General features: G+C 47.8%; 1 protein-coding gene across 2 annotated transcripts in view; it reads left to right on the top strand.

The window, feature by feature from the left end:
• The window catches only part of RBM20 (RNA binding motif protein 20), a 196,861-nt gene that overhangs the window by 156,602 nt on the left and 16,349 nt on the right, over window positions 1-23,910 (top strand). Inside the window, exons 6-12 of one of the 2 annotated variants that reach the window (XM_061403435.1) lie at window positions 2,096-2,239; window positions 5,037-5,168; window positions 14,137-14,216; window positions 15,851-15,970; window positions 16,102-16,720; window positions 21,030-21,134; window positions 22,698-23,358. In XM_061403435.1, the coding sequence (XP_061259419.1) occupies window positions 2,096-2,239; window positions 5,037-5,168; window positions 14,137-14,216; window positions 15,851-15,970; window positions 16,102-16,720; window positions 21,030-21,134; window positions 22,698-23,358 (1,861 nt within the window). The remainder of the gene's footprint in view (window positions 1-2,095; window positions 2,240-5,036; window positions 5,169-14,136; window positions 14,217-15,850; window positions 15,971-16,101; window positions 16,721-21,029; window positions 21,135-22,697; window positions 23,359-23,910) is intronic. The other variant, XM_061403436.1, reaches the window with a different exon arrangement.

Raw genomic sequence — 23,910 nt, forward strand, 5'->3', positions numbered from 1 at the left:
GAGACGTGCCCAGCTGAGAGAAGCCGGCGGAGCACCCAGCCTCAGCCCTTTTGTTGATGAACTCAGAGGACTGGCAATTTTGCGGAGCCCAAGAGCTCAGCTGGGTCGGCATCTTGGTGTGGCCCCCTCGCCCTAATGAGAGGCAAAGGTCCTGCCTCTTAGCTCTCCTCCCATCACGCCTGGAGAAGGACACAGTTCTTCTGAGCCAGGCTCACACTCAAAGCCTCCCAGCTTATGGAGAGCTCTTTTTGCACCTTAGGGAGGCGCGCACATGCTCTGGGAGCCACCCGGGCCAGGCACGGAAGACTGTCCCACTTTGGGAAATGCTTGACCTCTGGACACTGCAGAGAGGGAGGTCTGAAACAGGCATATGGGTTTCTTCAATTCAGGGCTGAACCATCCAAGGAAATTCTTGACTGAGTCTAATTGTCCTCAGCCCAGATGAGAAAAATGAAGACTTTTCATGGTAGAATTACCCAAGTATTAGTCCCTGTTAGGGATGAGACCTCAGACTTTCCCACTGTATTACCATAGCTGAGTAGGACCTACATCAAATGTAATTAGATGTTGAAGTTCACTTTATCACAGAAGATGGTGATTATGCAAATACGGGCTATGCTATTAGTATGGGTTTCGAAAATTGCATCCTTCTCTTCTACTTTAGGTTGGCTTATGGGTACTAATTCTTGAACCTCCTGGAGACTCCAGGCTGATTAAAGTTTGCACAGACCAAACACACACTTCCTCCCTCCAAGAGCTGTGATTAGGCCCAAGTCTTTGTTTCTGAAATGTGTTCCTTAGAGGCGCCTTTGGGACTGTTGGATGGAGGGCGGCGGCAGAGTGTGGGACCATAAGGTTTGTCTAAAGCAGCTCCTCTTTAGGTGTTGAATATTTTGGGCTGGTGGGCAAGCTTTTGTTTGAAGAAAGGATTTCAGGGCTAACAAAGTTTTGAAAGCCACTGTCCTAAAAACCAAAGATTGTTGCTATGAATGTCTCTGTGTATGTATTAGGTTCACCAGCCCTTTCATGTTCTTTTTTCTTTATTGAGTTTTTAAAAAATTAAAAGTCAAATAATACGAGGTATATAAGAAACAGGTTAAACATCTCTCCCCTTACTCCCTTCCAGTTCTGCTCTTTGAAGATAACCAGTACTGACAGGTTGATATGCACCCTCCCACATGTTTGTCTGTCTGTGCTGATATCCTTTAAAATGTTTTCATTGTGAAAAATTTCAAACATGCAAAACAGTAGAAACGAGTGTAGTTAACCCATATGTACTGATCCCCCAGTTCCAATAATTATCAAGACTTTACAACACTTGCTTCATCTTTTTCTCATACATTTTTGGGTTTTTGTTTTGTTTTAGAAGAATAGTGTTATACTACATCTGTACTTGGAAACTGTTTTTTACTTACTCTGTCTTAAAAATTTGTCCTGATCAGCTCATTTACCACTTCCTCTTCATGGCTGCATAGGTTTCCATCATATGTGTGAACAATCAATTACTCAGTCATTATCCTATTCTTGGACATTCAGGCTGTTTCCAAAAGTTTTGGCAATAAGTTGTAAATTTATTATAATAAGCTAACTGTAATAAAAGTCCTTGTATGTATTTACATATTGGTAAATTTATTTCTGTAGGTAAGATTTCCAAAAGTGGGATGGCAGGATCCTGGGCTATATATTGAGTTGGCCAAAAAGTTTCCATAACATCTTATGGAAAAACTGAAAGGAAATTTTGGGCAAACCCTATGTATTTTAAGTTTTATCCAATATTGCCAAAGTATATTCTCAAAAGATTGTCAATATATAACTTCCCACCAGCAATGTATGGATATGCCCATTTCCCAGTCTCTTTATCAAGCCTGGATAGGATTGCTCGTTAAAAATGTTATGAATCTTCTGTGTAGAGATGGCATAAAATCAATGTTTCATATGTGTCTGCGAATGGATTCTTTTTCTGCATTTATTTTGTAAATTTTAGTTTTGCAATCGTTATTTGGCGGGGGGGAAGATAGCCATTAGGCTCATCTGGAATAGAGGGCAGGAAGGAAATGTCTTTTGAAGACCAACCACGGGTCTTTGTTCCCATTAGTTTGCCCAGCGGAAAACGGGCGCCGGCCGCGTGGTCCACATCTGCAACCTGCCGGAGGGAAGCTGCACAGAGAATGACGTCATTAACCTGGGGCTGCCCTTTGGCAAGGTCACTAATTATATCCTCATGAAGTCAACTAATCAGGTAAGTCTGAGCATGTTCACACTGGTAGGTACCGGATAAACCACACACTGGGAAGGGAACTATATAATTTTTTTTTTATAAAAGAAGCTGTTTGTAACATAAAGGGGTGATGCACAGCTGGCCTCCTGCTGATGCAGCACCGAGATTTTCGTCGGCGGTGGTGGTGTTTTGTTTGCTCTGGTTTCACTTTACCCTTCTTGTGATGGGCCCAGGCCTTTGTGAGTTACCTAGAGGTGAGGATGTGTTTTGGAATGAAGTGTTCCTTAACATAGAAAAGCCAGCTGGTTCCTAAACAGAAATCCATGGACTCGAGTCTTTGCACTATATTACCCACCCCTGAGCTAACGCTAGTCTTTCTCACCTTCTACGTTCCTCATCTCTGATGGCACGTGGATTTTGAGCCAACCAACAACTGACCGGGAAGAGGTATTTTCACTGATCCTTGGGGTTGACATCCGAGGCTCTTGGCTCTCGTAGCAGGAGAGTAAGTGGGAATTAGTGGATGCACGGTGAATCTAAGGAACTGAGAACCCTCAGCCCATGTGGACTGAGTCTTGGGGGTTATGTTTGTCTTCATTTCTGAAGTCAGGAGAGGAATTTATACAGAGACTGGTCAGCAGTAAGAACATTTAGTCTTTTATTTTTAATGACTATTTTAACTTTAGGAATCAGAGGAACAGGCACAGGAGAAATTCTTTTCTTAAGTAAGGCACGAACTTTGGAAAATCAAAGCCACCTTGGATCATCAGGGGTCTTCCTCCGTCAACTCGGGCTTGGACTACTCGTGTAGTCTCTTCATTCCTCCTTCTCAGAATTCTATTTTGGGCCAATTTCCAAAATTCAGCTTGCAACATGAATGCAGTGAGATTCACTGGGTTCATTTTATTTCCGTGTGAGGTGAAAGCTAGAGGTGCCAAAATGTTGGCGTGAGGAATGAGGCACCTAGAGTCAGACAGATAGAGCTTATACTGTGGAATCTAAAACATACAGCAAAGTAGTGAGTATAACGTAAAAGAAGCAGACTCACAAATATAGAGAAACAACTGGTGGTTACTAACGGGGTGGGGGTAGGGGCGCTATCGGTGGGCCAGTGGGAGGTACAAACCGTTGGGTGTAACATAGGCTCGGGGTGTGTTACATGACACAGAAAATGCAGCCAATGCTGTGTCATAACTGTAAATGGAAAGTAACCTTTAAAAATTGTATAAAAATAAAACATTTTAAAAAAGAGGCACTTAGAAAGCTGAGTGGTAGATTTTGAAATAAAACTGTAAAGAACTCTGACTTGTTGGTCTCCCACCCTTCTGCCGTGGACTGTGACAGCACAGAGAAAGGCAAGACTGCAATGCAAAAGCAAATGTGAGGGAAGCGGGGTTGGTGGGGGGAGTGTGAGCTTGTTTAGCCCATGCAGTTCAAGGAAATGGGAGGTGAGGGCTTGCAGAGAGGGGTCCCTGGTCACAGACCATGTTTCCTTCTCAGCACTGACATTGAGAAGTTGCATTGATCAGTCAGTGGTCAATTGACCAGTTGGTTGCATCGTGATTATGGTATTAATACAAACCCATCGAATCTAAGATACAATAACAGTGACCAATCTGTCACTGCAGCTCCTGGGGCAAACTGACGGGTCAGTCAAAACAATCTATGCAGGGAGTTCACTGGTGGCTTAGTGGTTAGGATTCTGGCTTTCACTGGTATGGCCCAGGTTCAGTCCCTGATCAGAGATCTGAAATCCTGCAAGCCGCTTAGTGTGGCCAAAAAAAAAAAAAAAAAAGTCTATGTAGAAACTCCCTGTAGCATCAATTGAGTGGAAAAGCCCGTTTCTTTGTAAATTTTTATTAGACCGGTTAAAGAGGAGAAATACTGTGGAAACATAACTGTTTCCTCTCTCTCCAGCTCACAAAGACATGGCCTTCCTTCAAGCCTCAGAAACCCCCATGGTTTTTAGAGTATTTCTTTCTTTGCTAAGAAATTGAGAGCTCAGATACCCAGGACTTGTGTCTGTCTCCTGCCACTGGCAGCGCTGACTAGCAAGTTTTGCAGGGATCAGCCCAAGGTCACTTGTGCAACAGACTCAGCCCCTCCTCTCGGGGAACTGTGGGTTAATGGACCCTCCCAACCCAAGGGGCTCCTGTGGCATGTTGTAGCCACAGATGGATGTACGTAATTAAGAATAATGTTTGGTAACCATGGAGATCAGGAGAGGGGCCATCTTATAATGAGCTCTTTTGCTAAAGTTAATAAATAGGTCTCTTTGAACAGATGAGATCAAAGAGAGCTCTTTTCCTTGTATTGAATTTTTTTCCTTTTTATTGAGGTATAAAACAGATACCCTAAAATGCACTAATCTTAAGTGTGTGTGTGTGCTTAGTCACTCAGTCATGTCCGACTCTTCATAACCCCATGGACTGTAGCCTGCTAGGCTCCTTTGTCCATGGGATTCTCCAGGCAAGAATACTGGAGTGGGTGGCCATTCCTTTCTCCAGGGGATCTTCCTGACTCAGGGATTAAACCCAGGTCTCCTGCATTGCAGGCAGATTCTTTACCATCTGAGCCACCAGGGATTACTGTGCAAGTACAGATAGAGAACATTTCCAGAACCCCAGAAGGTTTCCTCATTTCCCTTCCTAATCAATATCCACCCCCAACCCTGAGGGAAACTCAACTCTAACTTTTACCACCATCAATTTGTTCTGCCTGTTCTTAAACTTTATATACATGGAGTCACATCTTGTATGGAATTTCCTTTAAGACCACTCAAGTCAAGTCCGACGTCTGTCCCTCCGTTCTTTCCTAGGCCTTTTTAGAGATGGCTTACACAGAGGCTGCCCAGGCCATGGTCCAGTACTACCGAGAAAAATCTGCCATGATCAATGGTGAGAAATTGCTTATTCGGATGTCCAAGAGGTACAAGGAATTGCAGCTGAAGGTAAAGCACCCTCTCCTTCGTTCAGTTGTTCAGCAAACATCAGCTGAGTGTCTCCTTGTCAGCCACTGGCCTGAGTGCTGGTGGGAAGGAGACAAAGGAAAAGATCCAAAAAGTATCCACTGCCTTTGAGGATATCACATGGGAAGGCAAACCCATTCTAACATGGCAAGAAACATGCTAATTGAGGTAAGGACAGGATGCAAAGGGGTGCTTGAGACAGGATGGCTACCTACCTGGGACCCAAATGATTTTAAGGGAAGTCTTAAACGATAAAGCAAGAGGGAAAGGTGGTTGCTTTTTCAGAGGTTAGAGTTCCAGGCAAACCTCTGAATGTAACCTCCTTCTCTACTTAGACAGGTATTAAGTTACTTTTTCTTCCTCTGTCACCTTTTGATTTTTATTCTCTCCTCCATCCTCTGTATTTATGCCTTAAGTGAAAGTCGCTCAGCCATGTCCGACTCTTTGCAACCCCATGGACTTTACAGTCCATGGAATTCTCCAGGCTAGAATACTGGCGTCAGTAGCCGTTCCCTTCTCCAGGGGCTCTTCCCAACCCAGGGATGGAACCCAGGTCTCCCATATTGCAGGCAGATTCTTTACCAGCTGAGCCATGAGGGAGGCCCCCATTTATGCCTTAAGGTCCATAGAAATTCTTCTAAGCAGCACATGACTGAGTTGGCCATTGTCCAAACTCAGGATTGAACTGAGGTCATTCCAGACAGGGCTTTTGTCTTTGTTTTAGCTTGTTCTACCTTTCTTTTTTCCTTTCTTTTTTGTTTTATTGTGAAGTATAACAACAAAAAAAATACTAATTTTGTATTGTACAGCTGAAAAAGTAATGATGGTAAACTTCCTTAAACCCCGTAAAACCATCACCAAAGTCAAGAAATAGGACACAGACAGCACCCAGAAACTCCCATGAGTCCCTTTTTATGTTCAACTCTTCTTTCCACTTTCCTGACTAAAGATAATCATTTCCTTACTTTTCCATTTATTATTTACTTCCTCTCCATGCCTTTCTTAACATTGTAGTTTAGTTTTGCCTATTTTTGAGTTTTTTGTGAATGGAATCATACTGGATTCTTTCATTCAACATTTTGCCATCTATGTTGGATGTGTCTATTTTCACTGCTATGTAAATTTCCATTGTATGAGTATAGATTTGTTTATCCATTCCACTGTTGATGGACATTTGGGTTATTTCCAGTTTTAGGGTAGTAGGGACAGAGCTACTGTGAACATTTTCAAACATGCTATTTCAGTACCCATGTACATGAGTATATAATTAGGGGAACTACGTACCTAGAATTGCTGGATCACCAGGCATGCTTACCCTCAGCTTTGCTAGATGATAGCATTCCTACTCGGAGCAGGCAATGGCACCCCACTCCAGTACTCTTGCCTGGAAAATCCCATAGGCAGAGGAGCCTGGTGGGCTGCAATCCATGGGGTCGCTAAGAGTCGGACACGACTGAGTGACTTCACTTTCACTTTTCACTTTCATGCATTGGAGGAGGAAATGGCAATCCACTCCAGTGTTCTTGCCTGGAGAATCCCAGGGACGGGGAGCCTGGTGGGCTGCCGTCTATGGGGTCGCACAGAGTCGGACACGACTGAAGCCACTTAGCAGCAGCAGCAGCAGCAGCCGCATTCCTACTAGTAGTGTCTGAGAGTTTTCATCAGCTCCCCTTCTTGCTAATTGTTTGTCTTGTCCAACTTTTTTGCCCCTCTGAGAAAGAGTGTGATGGTTTATCATGGCTTTATTTTTTATTTTCCGTATTAATTGAGGCTGAGCAATTTTGTATGTGTTTGTTGGTTATTCCACCTAGATCTTCTCTGGTGGGAAATTTTGAAGTCATTTGTCCGTGCATTTGGTTTAGATTGTATCTTCCTGTTGGTTTGCAGGAGTTCTCTTGACTGGAGCACTGAGTCCATTTGGATTTGTTATAATTAATGCCATATTTTTGGTTAAATCTAACTTTTTATTTTGTACTTTCTACTGTCCTATTTAATAGGGATTTTCCAGTTCACTTCAGCTCATTCCACATTTACTGAGGGTCCATTTTGCTCAAGACTTGGAGCCCTTAGTCAGCCTTCAAGGCTCAAATCAGAACACAAAGGCTAAGCAGCTGTTTCTAGCTAGGACAAGCTTTCTGACAAGTCTACATATGTAGATTGGTAATACGTCAACCAGCTGCCAAGGTCCTGATTCTGCTTTGCTTGCATTATTGCTTCTGAAGTTCCTTTGCCAACAGTTCAGCTTCAGGCAGAACCTGGCATTCTTTTCCCAGCTCATGAAAGCCTGTTGCTTTTCTCAGACAAGTAAAAGATCCTGCCCCATTCTGTACCCAAAGTTCTTGTTCTCCCTGGTTCTGCCCTGGGGGCTAGAATTGAATTTCTGCACTGAATTCCCAGTGGAGCTTTGGTCTCCAAATGAGATGTTGTCATAAGGCTCTAGTTAGGATTAACTGCAGTCCTCTGCTTCTTAAAGTACCAAGGCACCGAGGTCCCTTATCCAGGGAGGTCTTTTGTGGTGGGTTAAATGGGTCAGATGATTAAAGTTTGCATTCAGCTAATGTTCACTGAGTGCTCATTGTGAGTGGGAACTGGGCCATGAATATGGTGGCAGCGAGTCTGTAGAGGAACTCACAGGCTGGTGGGAGGAAGAGCATGGAAACACAGAACCATCAACAACCATGTGACCTACCCCAGATTAGGGGTAGTAGGACCAGCCTAGGCTCTACCCCTTCCAGCTTTGATGGCCTTGGACAAATTGCTTAACCTCTGTGAACCTCAGGTTCCAGATCAGTAAAGGACTATACCTTGTATTCTTTGGTTTTAAGCATTTTTTTTTCACACGTGGTCGCCTTGAGTCTCACAATCAACCTCCCCTGTGACGTGTGTAGGGTGGATAATAACAGTAATCAAAATAGTACAACAATAATAATGAGAATATGTACCTTTAATTGAGTCCTGGGTCAAGTAATGTGCTAAGCACTTTAAGATATTATCTACTGTGATCCTGACATCAGTCCTGTCAGACAGGTATTATTATCATTTCTACAGACAAGGAAACTGAGCCTCACAGAAGTTTAGTAACTGGCCCAAGATCATAGTTACTGGAAGAGTCATGATTGTATCTTAGGACTGTTTTGGTTTTGCACTCTGTGTGCACCTCCATATTGTGTTTTTATGATCTCCGTTGTCCATGTGAAAAAAATAAAAGAGAAATCAGATAATTTGCTTACAGTCATCCAGTCATTAAGGAGCAGAGATAGTATTCTAACAGAGCTTCTCAAACTTCAGTGTGCGTACACATGACTTGTGGATCTTGTTGAAATTTCTGATTCAGTAGGTCTGGGTCAGGGCTGTGATTCTGCATTTCTCACACGCTCCCAGGAGATGTCAATGTTTCTGGTCCTTGTAGCACACTCTAAGTGGCCAGAACACAGTGATCCTGACCTTTAGCGAGGATTTTGTGCTCCCCAAGTAGTCACACTGCCTCTATGTGAAAGCATTTTAGAGCATGTTTCAATTACATAGTAACGGGTGTATTATGGTTCCCATGTTGACATGAATCAGCTTGGACTTTCTCTGCAAGCAACAGAAATTTATCTCCATTAAAGCATACTCACAAATGTAAATAAAATAATTTATTGGCTCATGGAACCGAAAAAAAACAAGAGTAGCCCTGGGTTGCAGGCATGGCTGGATTTAGGACTCGGTTTCTGTTCCCTTGGCCTTGTTGGGGTCTCCCTGGGATGGCCCCTGACAGCCCCCGGCTCTCTCCTCTAGGTGGCGTGATGGCTTCAGTGACTCCAGCATCTTTGGCTCTTCAGCCTCCCATTTTCCTTCACCAAGAGAAAGCCAGAGTTTTTCCTAGTGGTACCAGGGAAGTCTCTCTGATACATGCACTTCCCTGAGCCAGTCCCTGTAGCTGTGGTGTGATTGGTCAGAACATGTCACCTGCTGCATCCTGGGAGCAGGCTGGAGACAGGGGATGGTTCCTGGGGAGGCAGACAGCAAAGAAAGCACCGTGTCCATATGTGTCTCTGGGCCAAAGGGCCACCACGTGGGGTCCCACCAGGGCTTGCAGAGGTAGGGGAGATTTTGATTGGTCTTTCTCCTGTAATTTTACCTTTTGCTCACCAGACAAAGTGGAGGAAGAAGGAGAGATTTTTTTAAGGCATTTCTCCTCTCCTCTCAAATATTTCCTCATGTTGGTAATCTTGTCTCACTCTTTGTGGCCGAGGTTCTCTTCCTCAGGGCATTTGGGACAGAAACTTTCACACAATAGGTGTCCTACAAACATGTGAAATGAGTGAGAAAATCTGAAAGAATGATAAAAAGTGAGTGTTTTCCTTCCTGCAGACCTGCATGAGAAGACTGATTATTCTGTAGAGACTTCTCCAGAATCACAGTATCTCACATGTAGGAGGGAACCTGCAATAGTTGAAAGCTGTGTGTTCCAGTCACTCCATCAGAGAACTGTCAGGGAAGTGTCAAGTCCTTTTGGCCAGACTCTCATCAGGTAGCCTGGGGCGGGACTGAGGCTCCCAGGTGGTTTGGGAACAGTGGGCCTGTTTTCAGAGCCACTGGTCTTGCCATCTTCCTACCCACAGGGACAGTCTTTGGCCCTGGGAAGCAGTCTTGTGAGTGATCCATGATGTCTTGGTTAAGGAGAATAAATCAGTAAATGATGACTGAGGGTCTTTTCCATGTAAGATGTGGTGCCAAGAGCAACAGTGAACATGAGAGAGGTCCTCACTTGGGGGAAAGTTTGCCATCTCACTGGACAGAGAAGCTCATCTCATGATTTAAACCTGAGTGCATCCGTTCCAAGTTCCTAGAAGATCAGTGGCAAAAGGCAGAATGACTTGGTTGTGTCAAGAAGGGAGAGATTCCTGAGTAGAGCCTTGAAGGATGAGGCAACTGAACAGAGAGGGGGCTTCTGGGCAGGAGGTGGGTGAGAAGAGATGTAGAGTCTGGAAAGCACAGTGATACAGAAATAATCAGGGATGCTGTGACAGTCTGTGGCTCTGACAAGTTCAGGGCTCATCTGCAAGGTGTCAGCATCTTCTTAAGGCTCTTGAGACAAATGAAACAGCCCAGGAGGGGTCAGGAGGCACGAAACTCTCTAGCGGCTTCTTTTATGCTGGCCCAGCACTCCGTGACCTCTATCAGGACAGCGCTCTCTGCCCCGAGGCTCTCAGTGGATGCCAGGTGGGCCTCATTATCTCACCTTTATAGGTAGAGAAGGTGAGTCTCTCACAGGCAACAAGCCATGACCCCAGGTGACCCTGCCAGCTGGCAGCAGGGCTGGGCTGCTCTTCCTGGGTGGAGATTCTCCATCCACGGAGACTCCCTGTGAGATCATACTTCCCTGGGACTGTATGGGGTTTGGAATCTCACTCTTGCCTTAAAGCAGCAAGATGTGTCGACAGAGAGCATTGTAAATGGTCCCCTGGGGGCTGGTTGACAGTGGAAGTGGATTCACCGTTGGGGTGTGTGTGTTAATATACCATCCTGTCCACTTCTGTGTGTGTTTGAAGTATTCTACAATAAAAAGGTATATCCAAACATCATCACACACCTACTCCATCCTCTTCTCTTTCCACTCCTCTGCAGTGATTATGGCTTTCTTTTACCTGCTTCCTTTATACCTTTAACCACAAGATAATGAGGCCAGGCCTGAAGAGGAAGGTTGAGAGAGGATTTTCTTAGAGTTGTGAAAAGTTGATTCTGTTATTTGAAAGCCTTTGGCCACTTCTGACTCCTTCTCAGATGGCAGCTGGCAGGGTGTTTGGGCCAGAGAGTGCCAACAGTTTGGAATTATCACTTAAAATAGAGGAATTGACCTCCGGTCCTCAGAGCGGAGAGTCACGGTGCCTGTGACCACCATCTCCAGCAAATAGTATTTGCAGATTGTTGTGGCCTTTCTCTGCAACCCACCTCTCCAGCCAGTCATCGTGCCATGAAACTCGTCGTTCCATGAGGGGCCCAGTGCTGCTGCTGGTCGACAAGCCCATTCCCTGCTTCACCCAGCCACGCCACCTGAATAAAAGCAAATTCAGGGGGCTCTGGGCTGACGGTGGCCTCACGAAGCTGTTCTGTGGTTGAGAAAATAAGGGCAAGGAAATATTTAAGCCCAGAAGAGGCTCTTCTAGCCCCCAGAGAACTCTAGAAGCACCTCTCTGACCCCCAGGGGATTGCATTGGGCCATTGAGGATGTTTTTATCTGTGGTGCCTGACTGGCCAGCTCTGCCCTCTCATCAGCAAGGCATCCAGAAAGAGGAGGGCCTGAGGGACTGTTGTCTGTGATGATGGAGGTCAGTAGGGTGCGAGAGCTCCTCGAATGCCTCTGGCTATGCCACTGGCCTGACCTGCCCCTCCCTGTAGGTCTCAAGCCCACCCTGATGCTGCCCTGGGTAGCCTACAGAACCTCAGCTGCTCCCTGACCAGGCCCCTCCTCTCATCCCAGGCTTTTCTGGGTCCGGATTGGAGGGACAGTCACAAGGACTTGAGGTTCCAGAAGGCAGAAGAAAGGTGTTGGGGACCCTAGGGACTCTTTTTGCTCCAGAAAGTCCCTGATCCAGCCCCCTCAGGGAATTTGGATGCTGTGAAAAGTTGCCATGGTACATTTCACCTGGTGTGGGGGCACATTCATTAACCTTGGGCTGTTCCAGCTTGGCAGGGTGAGGACAGATTTGAGCCTGCCTGGTGCCAGCAGATCTTGTCCCACGTCTCTGCTCTTGGCCTTGAGGGCTCTCAAGGGCTTTCCCAGGCTGGCCCACATGGAGGCAGTGATGCTGCGGGGCTCCTAAGGACCAGCCATCCCAGGCTGGCCTCTCCTGTGATGATGCAGGAGGCAACTTTCACTTTGTGGTCCAAGACGGGGGCAGTCAGGAAGAAGGCCACTCAGTAGGTTCAGATCAACCTTCTCATTCTACCAACAACCCAGGCAGGAGGACAGGTGGTCTGCAGTGGGGTGGAAGGAGGCACCCTGGCAGGAGCCTTCTTCTCCATGCAGGCCCACAGCCCCAGCTCCTTCCCTTCTTGGCCTTGGGTTGCCGGCTTCTGATCCAGTCTAAGTAGTTAGGGTGCTGGTTGCCTGTGCAGAGCCTGGGTGATCTGGGTACTCATAGGTGACACTTCCATAGGCTTATAGAGGGGCCGCCTTTATAGCTGTGGTCTGATGAAAGGGGTCATTTGCCAAAACTGCAAGGCCTGCTCTCAGGTGGGTATCCTGACCTGTGCTAGTTCCTGACCATTTTATTGAATAGGGATGGTCTGGCTTTTGACCTCCCCCTCCTCCTTCATAGCCACAGTGGTAGCGATCACTGACTTCTCTTCTCTTCTCTTGTGTTTCAAGTTGACAAGCGACCCTTCCCTGGCTTGAACATTTTACATCCCTTCCCTAAGTCCTAGCTCTGACCTCTCCTCTGAACCCACAGGAGCCTCCTCCTTCATTCTCTCCTCCCTTTCTTATTCCTCAGCACAACCCTCAATGGCAGCAGTAACACAGATCAGTGGCTATGCATCCAGCTCATCATGGAGCTCACTTCGTATCTTGGGGCCTGGGTCTCACACCTATAAGATGAGGTGTTTGATGATACCTGACATTCATATAGGCTCTAAGATTTCATGTTAATTTTTGGGCTGGCCAAAAAGTTTATTTGCGTTTAAACACACTTTTTGGCCAACCCAATATATAGGGGAAAAAAAAATAAGGATATAAAGAACAGTTAATTACATTTCCTAAGAAAATTGTTTGTCAAAAATTGACATTATAGACTGAGGGTTTTCTAAGTCTTTTTTAAACATCAGTATTATAGGGACGGCAGAGGATGAGATGGTTAGATAGCATCTGCAATTCAGTGGACGTGAATTTGAGCAAACTCCAGGAGATAGTGGAGGACAGAGGAGGCTGGTGCGATGCAGTCCATGGGGTCACAAAGAGTTGGATATGACTTAGCGACTGAACAACAACAACAATTTTGGGGATATAAATCACAAAGCATAAATTTACCCTGCTCCATCCATTTTAATTGAATGGACGAATTCTGTGTAGTCTTTTGCAAAATGCTTCCATCCTTCTGTGCTCATGAATTTCATTTTTAACCACTTATTTTTATTGTTTTCTTGTTGTTTGTCCACTCTGGCTTTAGGAAAGGGCTTTGGTTGGGATAAGGGGGCTGGGGTTGGTCCTGTCCTGGCACAGTCACCATATGGTGACTTCTGGAAGGGTGGAGCCTTGGGTGCTTGTATCCTCAACTGTGAAACCTGGCTCACAGCCTGCACTGCCCACCTTGCAGATTTCCATTTAGCACTAAATGACCCACTAAAAGAACCATGCTGTAGTCAGGAGCTGCTGGAAGCGTGGGGGCATGGAAAGGACCTTGGAGTTAAAATGCCGGTTGTCAAGTCCTAACCATCTCTGTAAATGTGTTCCTTAACCCAACAGAACTCCAGGGGTCCCCCTAGAACACAGCGGGGCTGGTGACTGGAGCCGTGCCAGGCAGAACTCTGCCTTGATGTCTCTGGGTTTCAGTTTCCTCAGATGTAAAATGTGGGGGCTGCATTCTCTGATCTTCAAGTCTCTTTCTAAGTTGTAACACCTCTTCCCCTCCCTCCCTCTTTCCTTTTGTTTCTTTCACATATTAGATATTTTCTTTTATTTTGGAGGGAGGTGGGTAGTAACAAATGCTGCTTTCCCCCCTGCACCTGGATAGTGAGCCTCAGACTTCTTCCTTCCCAGCTTAATGGATGCCATGTGCCCTGGACCACTCAGCCCCGCACTGTTCAGCATTACGCTCATACTTCTCATCCTCTGGATTAAACTTTCTCCCCCTAAGAAGGCTCTTTTCCCCCTTTGGTGGATGGGGCAATGAACCCAAGTCCTAGCTGCTTCCCTCTGGTGTTTGCAAGGCCCTCTCAGGTCTGACAGTGACCCTCTGACTTTGCCTAGAAACCTGGGAAGACCGTGGCTGCCATCATCCAGGACATCCATTCCCAGAGGGAGAGGGACATGTTCCGGGAAGCAGAAAGGTGAGGCCCAGCCTTGGTCTCAGGGCAGATTCTGGGTCATTGGAACATCCTCCCCTTTCTTGGGGTACTTGAGTCATTCTGTGCCCTGCCCTTGCCTCATCCTGTCCATCAGCTTTTTCTGGGCATTACACTTTGTGTCCGATGGAATACATGAGTCCAGTCGAGTACTCAGGTTAAACTTCAGAAAAATTCAAGATGCTCAGCTTCTTCTCAGCTGCTCCTCCTTTGTTGTAAAGGCATATAGGAGAGGGTCTGCTGATACATGACTCTTAGGGGCAAGGGTACACTCTGCTAAAACGGCCTGAAAGTGTGTGTGGTATATGTGTGTTGTGTTTGCTGTGTATTGTGTGGTTGTATTGTGTATGTGGTATGTTGTATGTATTATGGTTATGTGCAGTGTGTGTATTTTGTTTGTGTTACATGGTTGTATTGTGTGTGTTGTGTTGTACATGTGTTTGATATGTGTAGAGCGTTGTGTGTGGTGTCTGGTGTGTGTTGTGTGTGTGTGGTGTGGGTGTATGTGTGTTGTACATGTGGTGTATCTGTGGGGTCTGTGTGTGTGTTTGTGTGATACGTGTGGTGTGGGTGTATGTGGGCTGTGAGTGTGGTATGTGTATGTGTATGTCTTCTGTTTAGAGACAATCCCTGATTTTTCTTGAGCTGAATGTAGGTGCAGAAACGTCTGTGACTTGACCGGTCACTCACTCAACATTGAGTCCCTTCAGTTGTCCACCTCATTTCTCCCAACTGAAGCTGTGACTCTGCCAGGCTGCGGCTACAAGTTCACCACTGTCAGCACCCTGCAGAGTGAAGACCGTCCCTGCGGAGGCCGCTGTGCAGAAAGCGGAGCAGCAGCTGGCCTGCTCATTCTGTGGGTTTTACCCAGAGCTGCCACAGGTGGCGCTCTAACCTTGCTGCAGAGGGCCCAGCCCAGGCTGTATCCCCAGAGGAGGCCAAAGCTGGTCCCAGGGAGCCACATCTCTTGTCCCCTGGTCAGTGAGGACTGCGTGGTTTTCCTGTATTGGGAAACCAAATGGAAGTTCCCCATCCTTTTAGAATATTGGGTGGATGACTCAACTGACCTGTTTAATAACAACCGTGTGTGTGTATGTGTGTGTGTGTGTCTATGTTTGCAGCTGTTCAGGGTTGGGATTTTTGTTTGTTTCAAATATTGTGGCTGTTTGAGTTTTTTAAAGACACGTGTGAAGCTGCAACATGCCCCTGCAGTTCTGTGGTAGAGTCCCGAAGGCAGGTGACCAGGAAGTCTTGCTCTGAACCCTAGATAGGCTCAGGTCCTTTTCTGGATTTCTGTTTCATCATCTGATACATGAGCAGGTCAGAGCTCTAGGACTCTTCCAACCCCAAATGCCTTCCTAGAAAAATGGAGGCCAAGAGGCGGCCTTTACTTCAGTGGAGGCCAGGTGTAGGGGTGACTTCAGTCTCCTAGTCAAGAGGTCGGCTGATAGAACCCCAGGTTAGGCAGCCTCTCCCACCAGGCTGGACCAGAGCAACCTTGCCAGACCCCAAACTCCACCCCCTTCCCTGGAACAGTCTCCTGCTTCCTGAGTGTAGCTCATTTCCAAGAGGAGATGTGGCTGAGCCAAACCAGCCCAATTATTCATCCCCATTCCCAGGAGCATTATGAGGAAAGAAGCAGAGGGCAGCCAGCATTGCGCCCAGGGAAAATCCCTCCCTGAGGGCGGAGGGAGGCAGAGCTTGCTCCAGGACCACTCTGGGCTCTGTGCACAGTGGTGGTAAGAACGCATGGCTGGGTGGGGTCACGTGCACCGTGGTTCTGTTGCAGAGATGGGGTGTATCTGGCCAGGGTGGGGGGACCTGTGGGTGCCACAGATTCTAAAGTGGCTCCTTTGCCACCCCCTCACAGGTACGCCCCAGAAAGGCCGCGATCTCGAAGTCCAGTGAGCCGGTCGCTGTCCCCGAGGTCCCACACTCCGAGCTTCACCTCCTGCAGCTCTTCTCACAGCCCCCCGGGCCCTTCCCGGGCCGACTGGGGCAATGGCCGGGACTCGTGGGAGCACTCTCCCTACGCCAGGAGGGAGAACGGGGAGGACAAGAGGGATAGGACGGACACGTGGGCGCATGATCGCAAGCACTACCCCCGGCAACTAGACAAAGCCGAGTTAGACGAGCGACTGGAAGCGGGGAGGGGCTACAGAGAAAAGCACCCGAGGTCTGGGTCCCCCAACCCGCTCCACTCCGCGTCCGGCTACAAAAGCCGGGAAGACGGCTACCACCGGAAAGAGTCCAAGGGCAAATCGGACAAGTACCTGAAGCCGCAGCAGGATGCTCCGGGGAGGTCCAGGAGGAAAGATGAGGCCAGGCTGCGAGAAGGCAGGCACCCCCACGCCGACGACGCGGGCAGAGAAGACGGACTGGAGCCCAAGGGCACCAAGTCCAAACAGAGTGAGAAAAACAGAGCCAAGAGATCTGATCGAGACCAAGAAGGAGCTGATGACAGAAAAGAAAGGATGGCAGAGAATGAGGTAAGGATGGAATCCCTTTCCCCCAGGTAAGGAGAGGCAGGTCCCAGGGGAGAAGACTAATAAGGATAATTAACACTTATGGAATGAATGAAATGCTTACTGAATGTGTACTCTGTGCCAGACACTGTGCTAACCATGTTATCTCAACTCTTTTAATCCTCGCAGCAACCCTACGAAGAAATACTAGTAATAATACTATCATTACTGTGGATGAGGCAGCTGAGGCCCAGAGAGCTTATGTTAGTTGCCCAAGGACACACGGTCAGGAGATGGTAGAACTGGAATGACACCCAGTCATTGATCTGGCTCTAAGTCCCACGGCACCCTCCTGCCTTTACTAGAAGTTCGGCAAGGACTTGATGCAGAGGCCTTCTGTTGGATTTTGTCTGTTTGTCCAGGGTGGAGCTGCCCTGAAGTGTTTGCACCCACGCACTCTGCCAGGGTAGATTAGACCTTTGGTCTGCTCCGTCCTTTCTCCTGCCAGAGCATCCACCAGCGTTGGGCTTTGATGAGAGGTGGTGAAGGAGAAGCCACTACCCCCCGCTAAGTTATACTGGGTGCCCAGGGCTTGGTGTGTTTCTCCAGACATTGTGTTTCCTTCCACTGGAATAAAAATGCTCAGCAGTTGGCTGGCGCCTTCCATCCAAATGCCTCATCCGGGGCTCACCATCTGCTGCAGGACTTCAGTCCTCCTTGTGACCCACTGATGTTAAACTCTCATCACCATCTTGAGAACAGCCTACAACCTATAGGGTTGCCCCAGGAGCCGGAGAACAGGCAGCAACTGAACTTGGGGAATGAAGGCTAAGGACAGGGTCCCTCCCTTTCTTATGATATGAAAAGCCCACCACAGGGCATTCCCCTGCCTGGGAGCCCCTCCCCGGAAGCTCCTCCCCTGCTGACATCCACATGGCTCCCTCCTCAGCTCCTGTGTCTTTATTCATTGTCACAATCTCCAAAGTTTATTCTTGGTCACTGCATAAAATCACAACATCCCAACCCACTTCCCATCCTTCCCTGCTTTCTTTTTCTTAGTGGCATCTGTCTCCTTCTAATCTATCTCCTAATGTTTTTATTTTGTATAGGGTCTCCTCTCCCTCCCAGCCCTCCCCCACCCCAACCCCCTTGTGAGCTCAATGAGGGCAGGAATTTGTGTCACCGCCAGTCCCCCCTAATTCCTGGATTAGGGTTTGGCACAGAGTGGGTGTTCAATAAGTATTTGTAAAAGGAATGAATGACTGAGTCCAGACTCTGGAGGCAGAAGCCTGGCTTTTGAGAACTAGGTCACACCCTGTTCTTTTGGCCTCAGTTTTCTCCTTTGTGAAATGGGTGTGATCACAAGGCTGCTGTAAGACTTTTAACAAGATTGTGCTCAGGGGAAACCCTGGGAGAGTCTGAAGGGAGTGCCCGTGCTGGCAAAGCCATTGTATGCACTGCTCAGTGTTTGTGGGAGGCCACAGCCAGACATAGGCTCAGCCCTGACCATGAGACCAAAAGAGAAAGAAAGAAGACAAGGCAGTGAATAGGACAACATGGGAAAGAGGCTCTCCTCCACTTTTCCTGGCAGGGGCACCAAGGTTTACAGACCCAGATGCCTAGGGCAGGGAAACCAGACAGGTGACACAGACCAGGTAGCATGACTGAAGCCAGAGAGGAAAACTGGGAATGTGGTGGACCAAGGAGGAAATGCCTGTATATTGGGTCAGCCACTTCTCAGGTCCACTCTATGGCTGCCGTGCAAGCATACATACCCTGTGTCTGATTTCCCTTTTCTTAAGGCAAGACCAAAGTCCAGATGCAGATATCTGTATGAAATTTCCCATGTTTTAGAAATTATGTAAAACAAAACATGTCTGTAGGTCAGGTGGAGCCCCAGGCGTCCCCAGAATACAGCCCCCAGTATACATAATCCACAGGAGAGAGAAATATCAAAAGAACTCATGCTCAGTTCAAAGCCTAGAGAGAGATCCATGCATGCTGGGTGGCAGGTGTGTTCTTATTACTCACTTCACCCTCTCCTACCAGTCTCCATTCTCATATTCATGGAGCATCTAGCACTAGGGCTGCAGCTGTGAGTCAAAGCTAAAATGACTCTTAATTGCACGGAGCTCATGGTCTCGTGAAAAACACGCTCATAAAATAATTCCTTCATTGAACAGATGAGTATGAGTGTTAAGTGTTAAGGAGGTGGAGGATGCAGTGCTATCAGTGCCTTTAACAAACCAGAGGCTTTCCTGGGTTAGGATGTGCCTGTTGAGATTGAAAGGAATGGTGGGTATTTATTGGGTCAAAAGGAAGGAGAACAGACAGAGGGAATATCATGTGCAAAGGCCCTGTGGCTGGAGACCAGTGTTGCTGGAGCAGAGAGAGCCAGGGATAGAATGGTGGGAGGTGAGGCTGATGTGTCAACGAGAGACTGCATCATGCAGAGCCTTACAGGCAGGTTGAGGGGTTTTGTCTTTATCCTAAGTTCTAGGGGAAGGAAATGAAGCATTCAGGCAGGAAGGTGCAGGGAGGATATAATTGTTTTTACATTTTGGAATCGTCATTCCCGAGGACCTTGGGGAGAACACACTTGGGAGGAGGCTGCCGAGCAGAAGGGGAAACCAGTTAGTAGGTGGTTTAGCAGTGACCCCAGCCCTGTGGTGACAGCACTGCCTGCAATAGTCAGGACCTAATACTTTGCTCCCTAAGCTGGTGGGTGGGGATGGGGTGGGGCGCAAGGGCATTGGTTGCCTTTGTCTGTTCCCTGTAAGCTGCTGTCACCTGGAAATGGTCCCAGGTCTAGGGATGCCCTGAAAGGCACTGTGGTATGGCCTTTGCCTGCAGGGATGAAGGGCAAGAGGTCCTTCTGGCGAGGGGCTTTCCAGAGGCTGGGTTGTCCCTGCCTCTCCCAGCTAGAACTAGAGGGAGTCTCTTTACTGTGTTGATCTGGATATGTGGCTGCAGAAACTGCCTGGGAAGGGTACAGGCTGTTTATTTTGACAAGAGAGGGCAGTGGGTAATTTATTCAGGAAAAATAAAGAAAAGTGGCCCCCTGTTGGTAGAAGCTCTGGGTTCTGAGGGCTAAAAAGGCATTTGGAGCTGCTTTCAGCTCAGGTCAGCTCAGAAGGCTAGAGCAGAGATTCTGCTGCAAACACTGGAAAGAGCAAAGACTTGAGGATTTCAACTGTCTTTCCCTGTCCGGTCATATCTAGTTAAACCCGTCAGCCCTGAGCTCCCAGCCAGGCTGGCTCCTTGTCAGCAAAGAGAGGTGTGTCTGCTCGTAAGAAATCAGAGCGAGAGTGGTTTACTTTGAGCCAACCTCAGCCAGAGTTGTCGAGAAAATGCAGCTTGCTCCCAAGAACATCCGGGAACACTCATTGCTTTGGTGGCCAAAGTTTAAGTCATGGGAGAATATTCTCCTCAAGCTTCTAAAATGGGGGTTGGCAAATGTTTTTCTACAAAAAAAACAGAGAGTAATTATTTTCGGCCATGTGGGCAAGTAGGCTAAATTGAGGATATTATGTAGGTACTTGTATCATCATTTAGCATGCAACTGTTTAGAGATGTGAGAAGCATTGTTTAGTTCACAGACTGCACAGAAAAGAGGCCCTGGGTCAAATTTGGCTTGAGGATGGGAGTTTGCTGACCCCTGTTTTAAAGGCGGGTCAGAGACCCTAATTCTCAAAGCAAACACCTGCTTCAGTTGTTCACTTTCCCAGACATGAGTGCTAGCATGAGGGACTTAATCTGAGGGAAGGGATGGGAGGAAGGAAGGTGGGAAAGGATTGCTAGCTGGGGCGATAACTCTAGGACAGACATAAGTCAAAAGTGAGGTGATGGGGCCCTGATTGGATGACAACACTCTTCCTAACCCTAAGTGGCCTGGAAGTGATTTTTTTATGGCTAATACAGATCTGTTATGAGACGTCACCATGATGGTTATGAACCCCAGGATCAGATTCCCCTTGTCCCCTTTATTCACCCTGTCTACAGATATCATGGCTGCAAAAAGTATCCAATTTGCCAGGGATTTCTATCTCCCTAAAGTCCTCAGGGAAAACATTAGTGAAACATCTCTCTGCCTCCGTTTGTCTGTGTGACCTCGAGCAAGTTACTTAACCTCTCTGAGCCTCAGTGTCCCCATCTGTAAAAAGAAGACGATAACAGCCCCTGCCTCCAAGGGATTTTGTGAGGATAAAGGAAGTGATGTGTGTGAAATGCATCTGGCGTCATTAGTTGTTCTCAGTAATGTTCTTTTTCTCCTGGTGTGCCCTCTGTCATTGTTCACTATTGATTTGGTTTGTTCTGTGCTTCCTTTGCTAAGGCTGGAAAAGAGGAACAGGATAGCATGGAAGAGAGTCCCCCGTCAGTGGGCAGACAAGAGAAGGAAACAGAGTCCTCCGATACAGAAAACAGAAGGGCAAGGAAGGTAAAGTTTGTGCCAGATGCTGGCAGTGTAGCCACATCGGCACAACGGCTCTGGGGCACCAAGTCACAGGCCTCCCCAAGTCATAGGCCTTCCCGTGCTGCCTGGGGGTGACCTGCTTGCTGCATGGCATGTGTCTGAGACCCCAGCAGTGGGTCCATGAATGAAGCCAGCACTTTCTGGAGTAATGGCTTCACCTGGGACCTTTGCACAGTCTTTATTGAAGAGATCTTTACCACCTGCCTGGGCTCTGTCTCCATCTTCAGTAACTTGGCTGTGCTCATAAGAGAAAGCATGTGCCCACAAAAGACTCCAGGCTACAGAGCCAGACTCCCAAAATAGGCAGGTCCTGGGGAGGGGCTGCAGGCAGAAGGGGGCTTTGGGTACTCAGGCTGGGGCCCTCACCTCAGTAGGCCCTGACGCTGGGATTAACCAAACATCTCCTGTGCTTGTGAAGATTATTTTACTTAGTTAAAATGAAAAACCCAGTCACAGGGCTGGGGCTGCCACAGCAAAAAGAAATGTCCTTGGAGCGTGGCCAGCTTCATGCCTTTCCAGTCAGAAGAGGCAGGGAGATGAGTATCACTGGCTGGAAGCTGATCTCCTAAATCTGGCTGCCGGGCCTCTGGGCCACTGGGGACGTGAGGGGAAAGTCTCGGGAGGAGCCAAGTGTGAACTGTGGCTATGGAGGGTTGTACCCTTGCTGGGAGAGGGTGTTTGGGGGGACCTTGTAAGGGCTTCGCTGCAGTTACATTTAGTGATGCCCTGCAAGCAAGGTGATGCGTTTAGAGCTTATAACTTATTCATTCAAAAACTCTCTCAAAACTTAAAAAAATAAAGTTTCTAGAAATTAATCATAAAAAGATGAGCAGAGATTATTATCTATTAATAGGAAGTATGTGGAGCTTCTCTGGTGGCTCAGATGTTAAAGAATCTGTCTGCAATGCAGAAGACCCAGGGTTTGATCCCTGGGTCAGAAAGATCCTTTGGAGAAGGGAATGGCTACCCACTCCAGTGTTACTGCCTGGAGAATCCCATTGGCTACAGTTCATGGGGTTGCAAAGAGTCAGACGCAACTGAGTGGCTAAGCACCAGTATGGAGTGCTTCACGATAGGAAGTAGGCTAAATACCTTTGACTGGAATCCTACATGGGCGTTAACAGTTACGGTAGAGATGTAGATTCTATGATATAGAAGCACCTCTAAGCCATAATACCAAATAAAAATGTAAGCTACCCACAGCTGAAAACAAAACAAACAAAAAAGCCCTATCTTTTTATTGAACACCTGTTTATGTACCAGGAGTTGAGATTCTTTGTGCCACTTGGTGGGTTAAGCATTAAGGGCTTACTCCAACTCCTGTGCTATTTTGAGGCCCATCCTAGGGATGAATCAGTGATGAGAGATTGAATGGTTTACAGCTCCTAATTACCCAGGTAGCAGTAAGATTGCGCAGCATCTTTCCGGTTTGAGGGGCCCTGTGGTCACGATTTGCACCCTCTTCTGGTTAAATACTAAGAACCAAGCCTCAGCCACCCTCTGACCTCCATCTGCATTTTTATTCAGGAGCAGGATTCGGAGAGTGGAAGTGAGGCTGAGGGTGAGAGCTGGTACCCCACGAACATGGAGGAGCTGGTGACAGTGGATGAGGTAGGGGAGGAAGAAGATTTTATCATGGAACCAGACATCCCAGAACTAGAAGAGATTGTGCCCATAGACCAGAAGGACAGAATCTCTGCAGAAATATGTCCCTGTGTGACAACTGCCTTAGACCTGGACTTTACCAAAGGTTTCGCCAAGGAGGGAGTCAAGACCATCGGGAATGGGGCTGGAGAAATCAGCCTCAAGTCGCCCGAAGAACTGCCTTCTGCTTCAACGGGCTGTCCCAGTGACATGGACGTGGAGATGCCTGGCCTAAATCTGGATGCTGAGCGGAAGCCAGCTGAATGCGAGACAGGCCTCTCCCTGGAGGGCTCAGATTGCTACGAGAAGCCCGCAAAGGGAGGAGAGAGCTCAGATGTTCGTCTGGCCCCTCCACTTCTGCAAATGTCTTCCCCCAAGCCAGCAGAGGAGAGGGCCTGGCAGCCCGGCCCGTTTCTCGATGACTGCAAGGCCAGGGGGACCCCCGAAGATGGGGCTGGTGAAGGCAGCCCCCTGGAGGAGAAAGCCGGCCCCCCCACTGAAACCGACCTCCAAAGCCAGGCTTGCCAAGGAGCGTCGACCCCGGGTAACTACCTCCCTTTTTCCTCCCTTTTTCTCTGTCGGTTGGGTTGATCCGACCACTGCTTCCCTGGAGCGGTGTGTGGGCAAGTGCAGGCTGGAACCAACAGAAGTCAGGGTTCAGCCAGTGTGAAAGCTGGTGCAGGAGGCAAGCTGAAAATCCTGATTAAACTGCTAGAGCTTTGAGGCAGTGGTTAGCTCTTAGCTTTTAGGTAGGGGACGTTGGGTAGGAGATCGCACATTTTCTGAAAAGCAGACTCAGATGGGACGTACTTCTTTGCCTTGACAGGAGCCCAGATGAACTCTGACAACTAAATTAGCAAGTGTTTGGGATTATCAAAGGAGCTTTGGTTCCTGGGGATCAGCAAGCAGCCTCTCTTGCCTGCGCCACAGAGGACCACCCAGGCCGTTACTTTGTGAGGCCTGAGTGAGGGGGCAGAGCTTCAGAGGGCAAGAAAGGAGAGAAAGGAATGGGCAGAGGGCAGAATGATGGGCTCACGAAGGGGCCTGGCTGGTTTCCCTTCTCACCACCTCAAACCCACTTTTCTCCAGGGTCTGA

Source organism: Bos javanicus, chromosome 26, assembly GCF_032452875.1.
Source record: "Bos javanicus breed banteng chromosome 26, ARS-OSU_banteng_1.0, whole genome shotgun sequence".
Taxonomy (NCBI): Eukaryota; Metazoa; Chordata; class Mammalia; order Artiodactyla; family Bovidae; genus Bos; species Bos javanicus.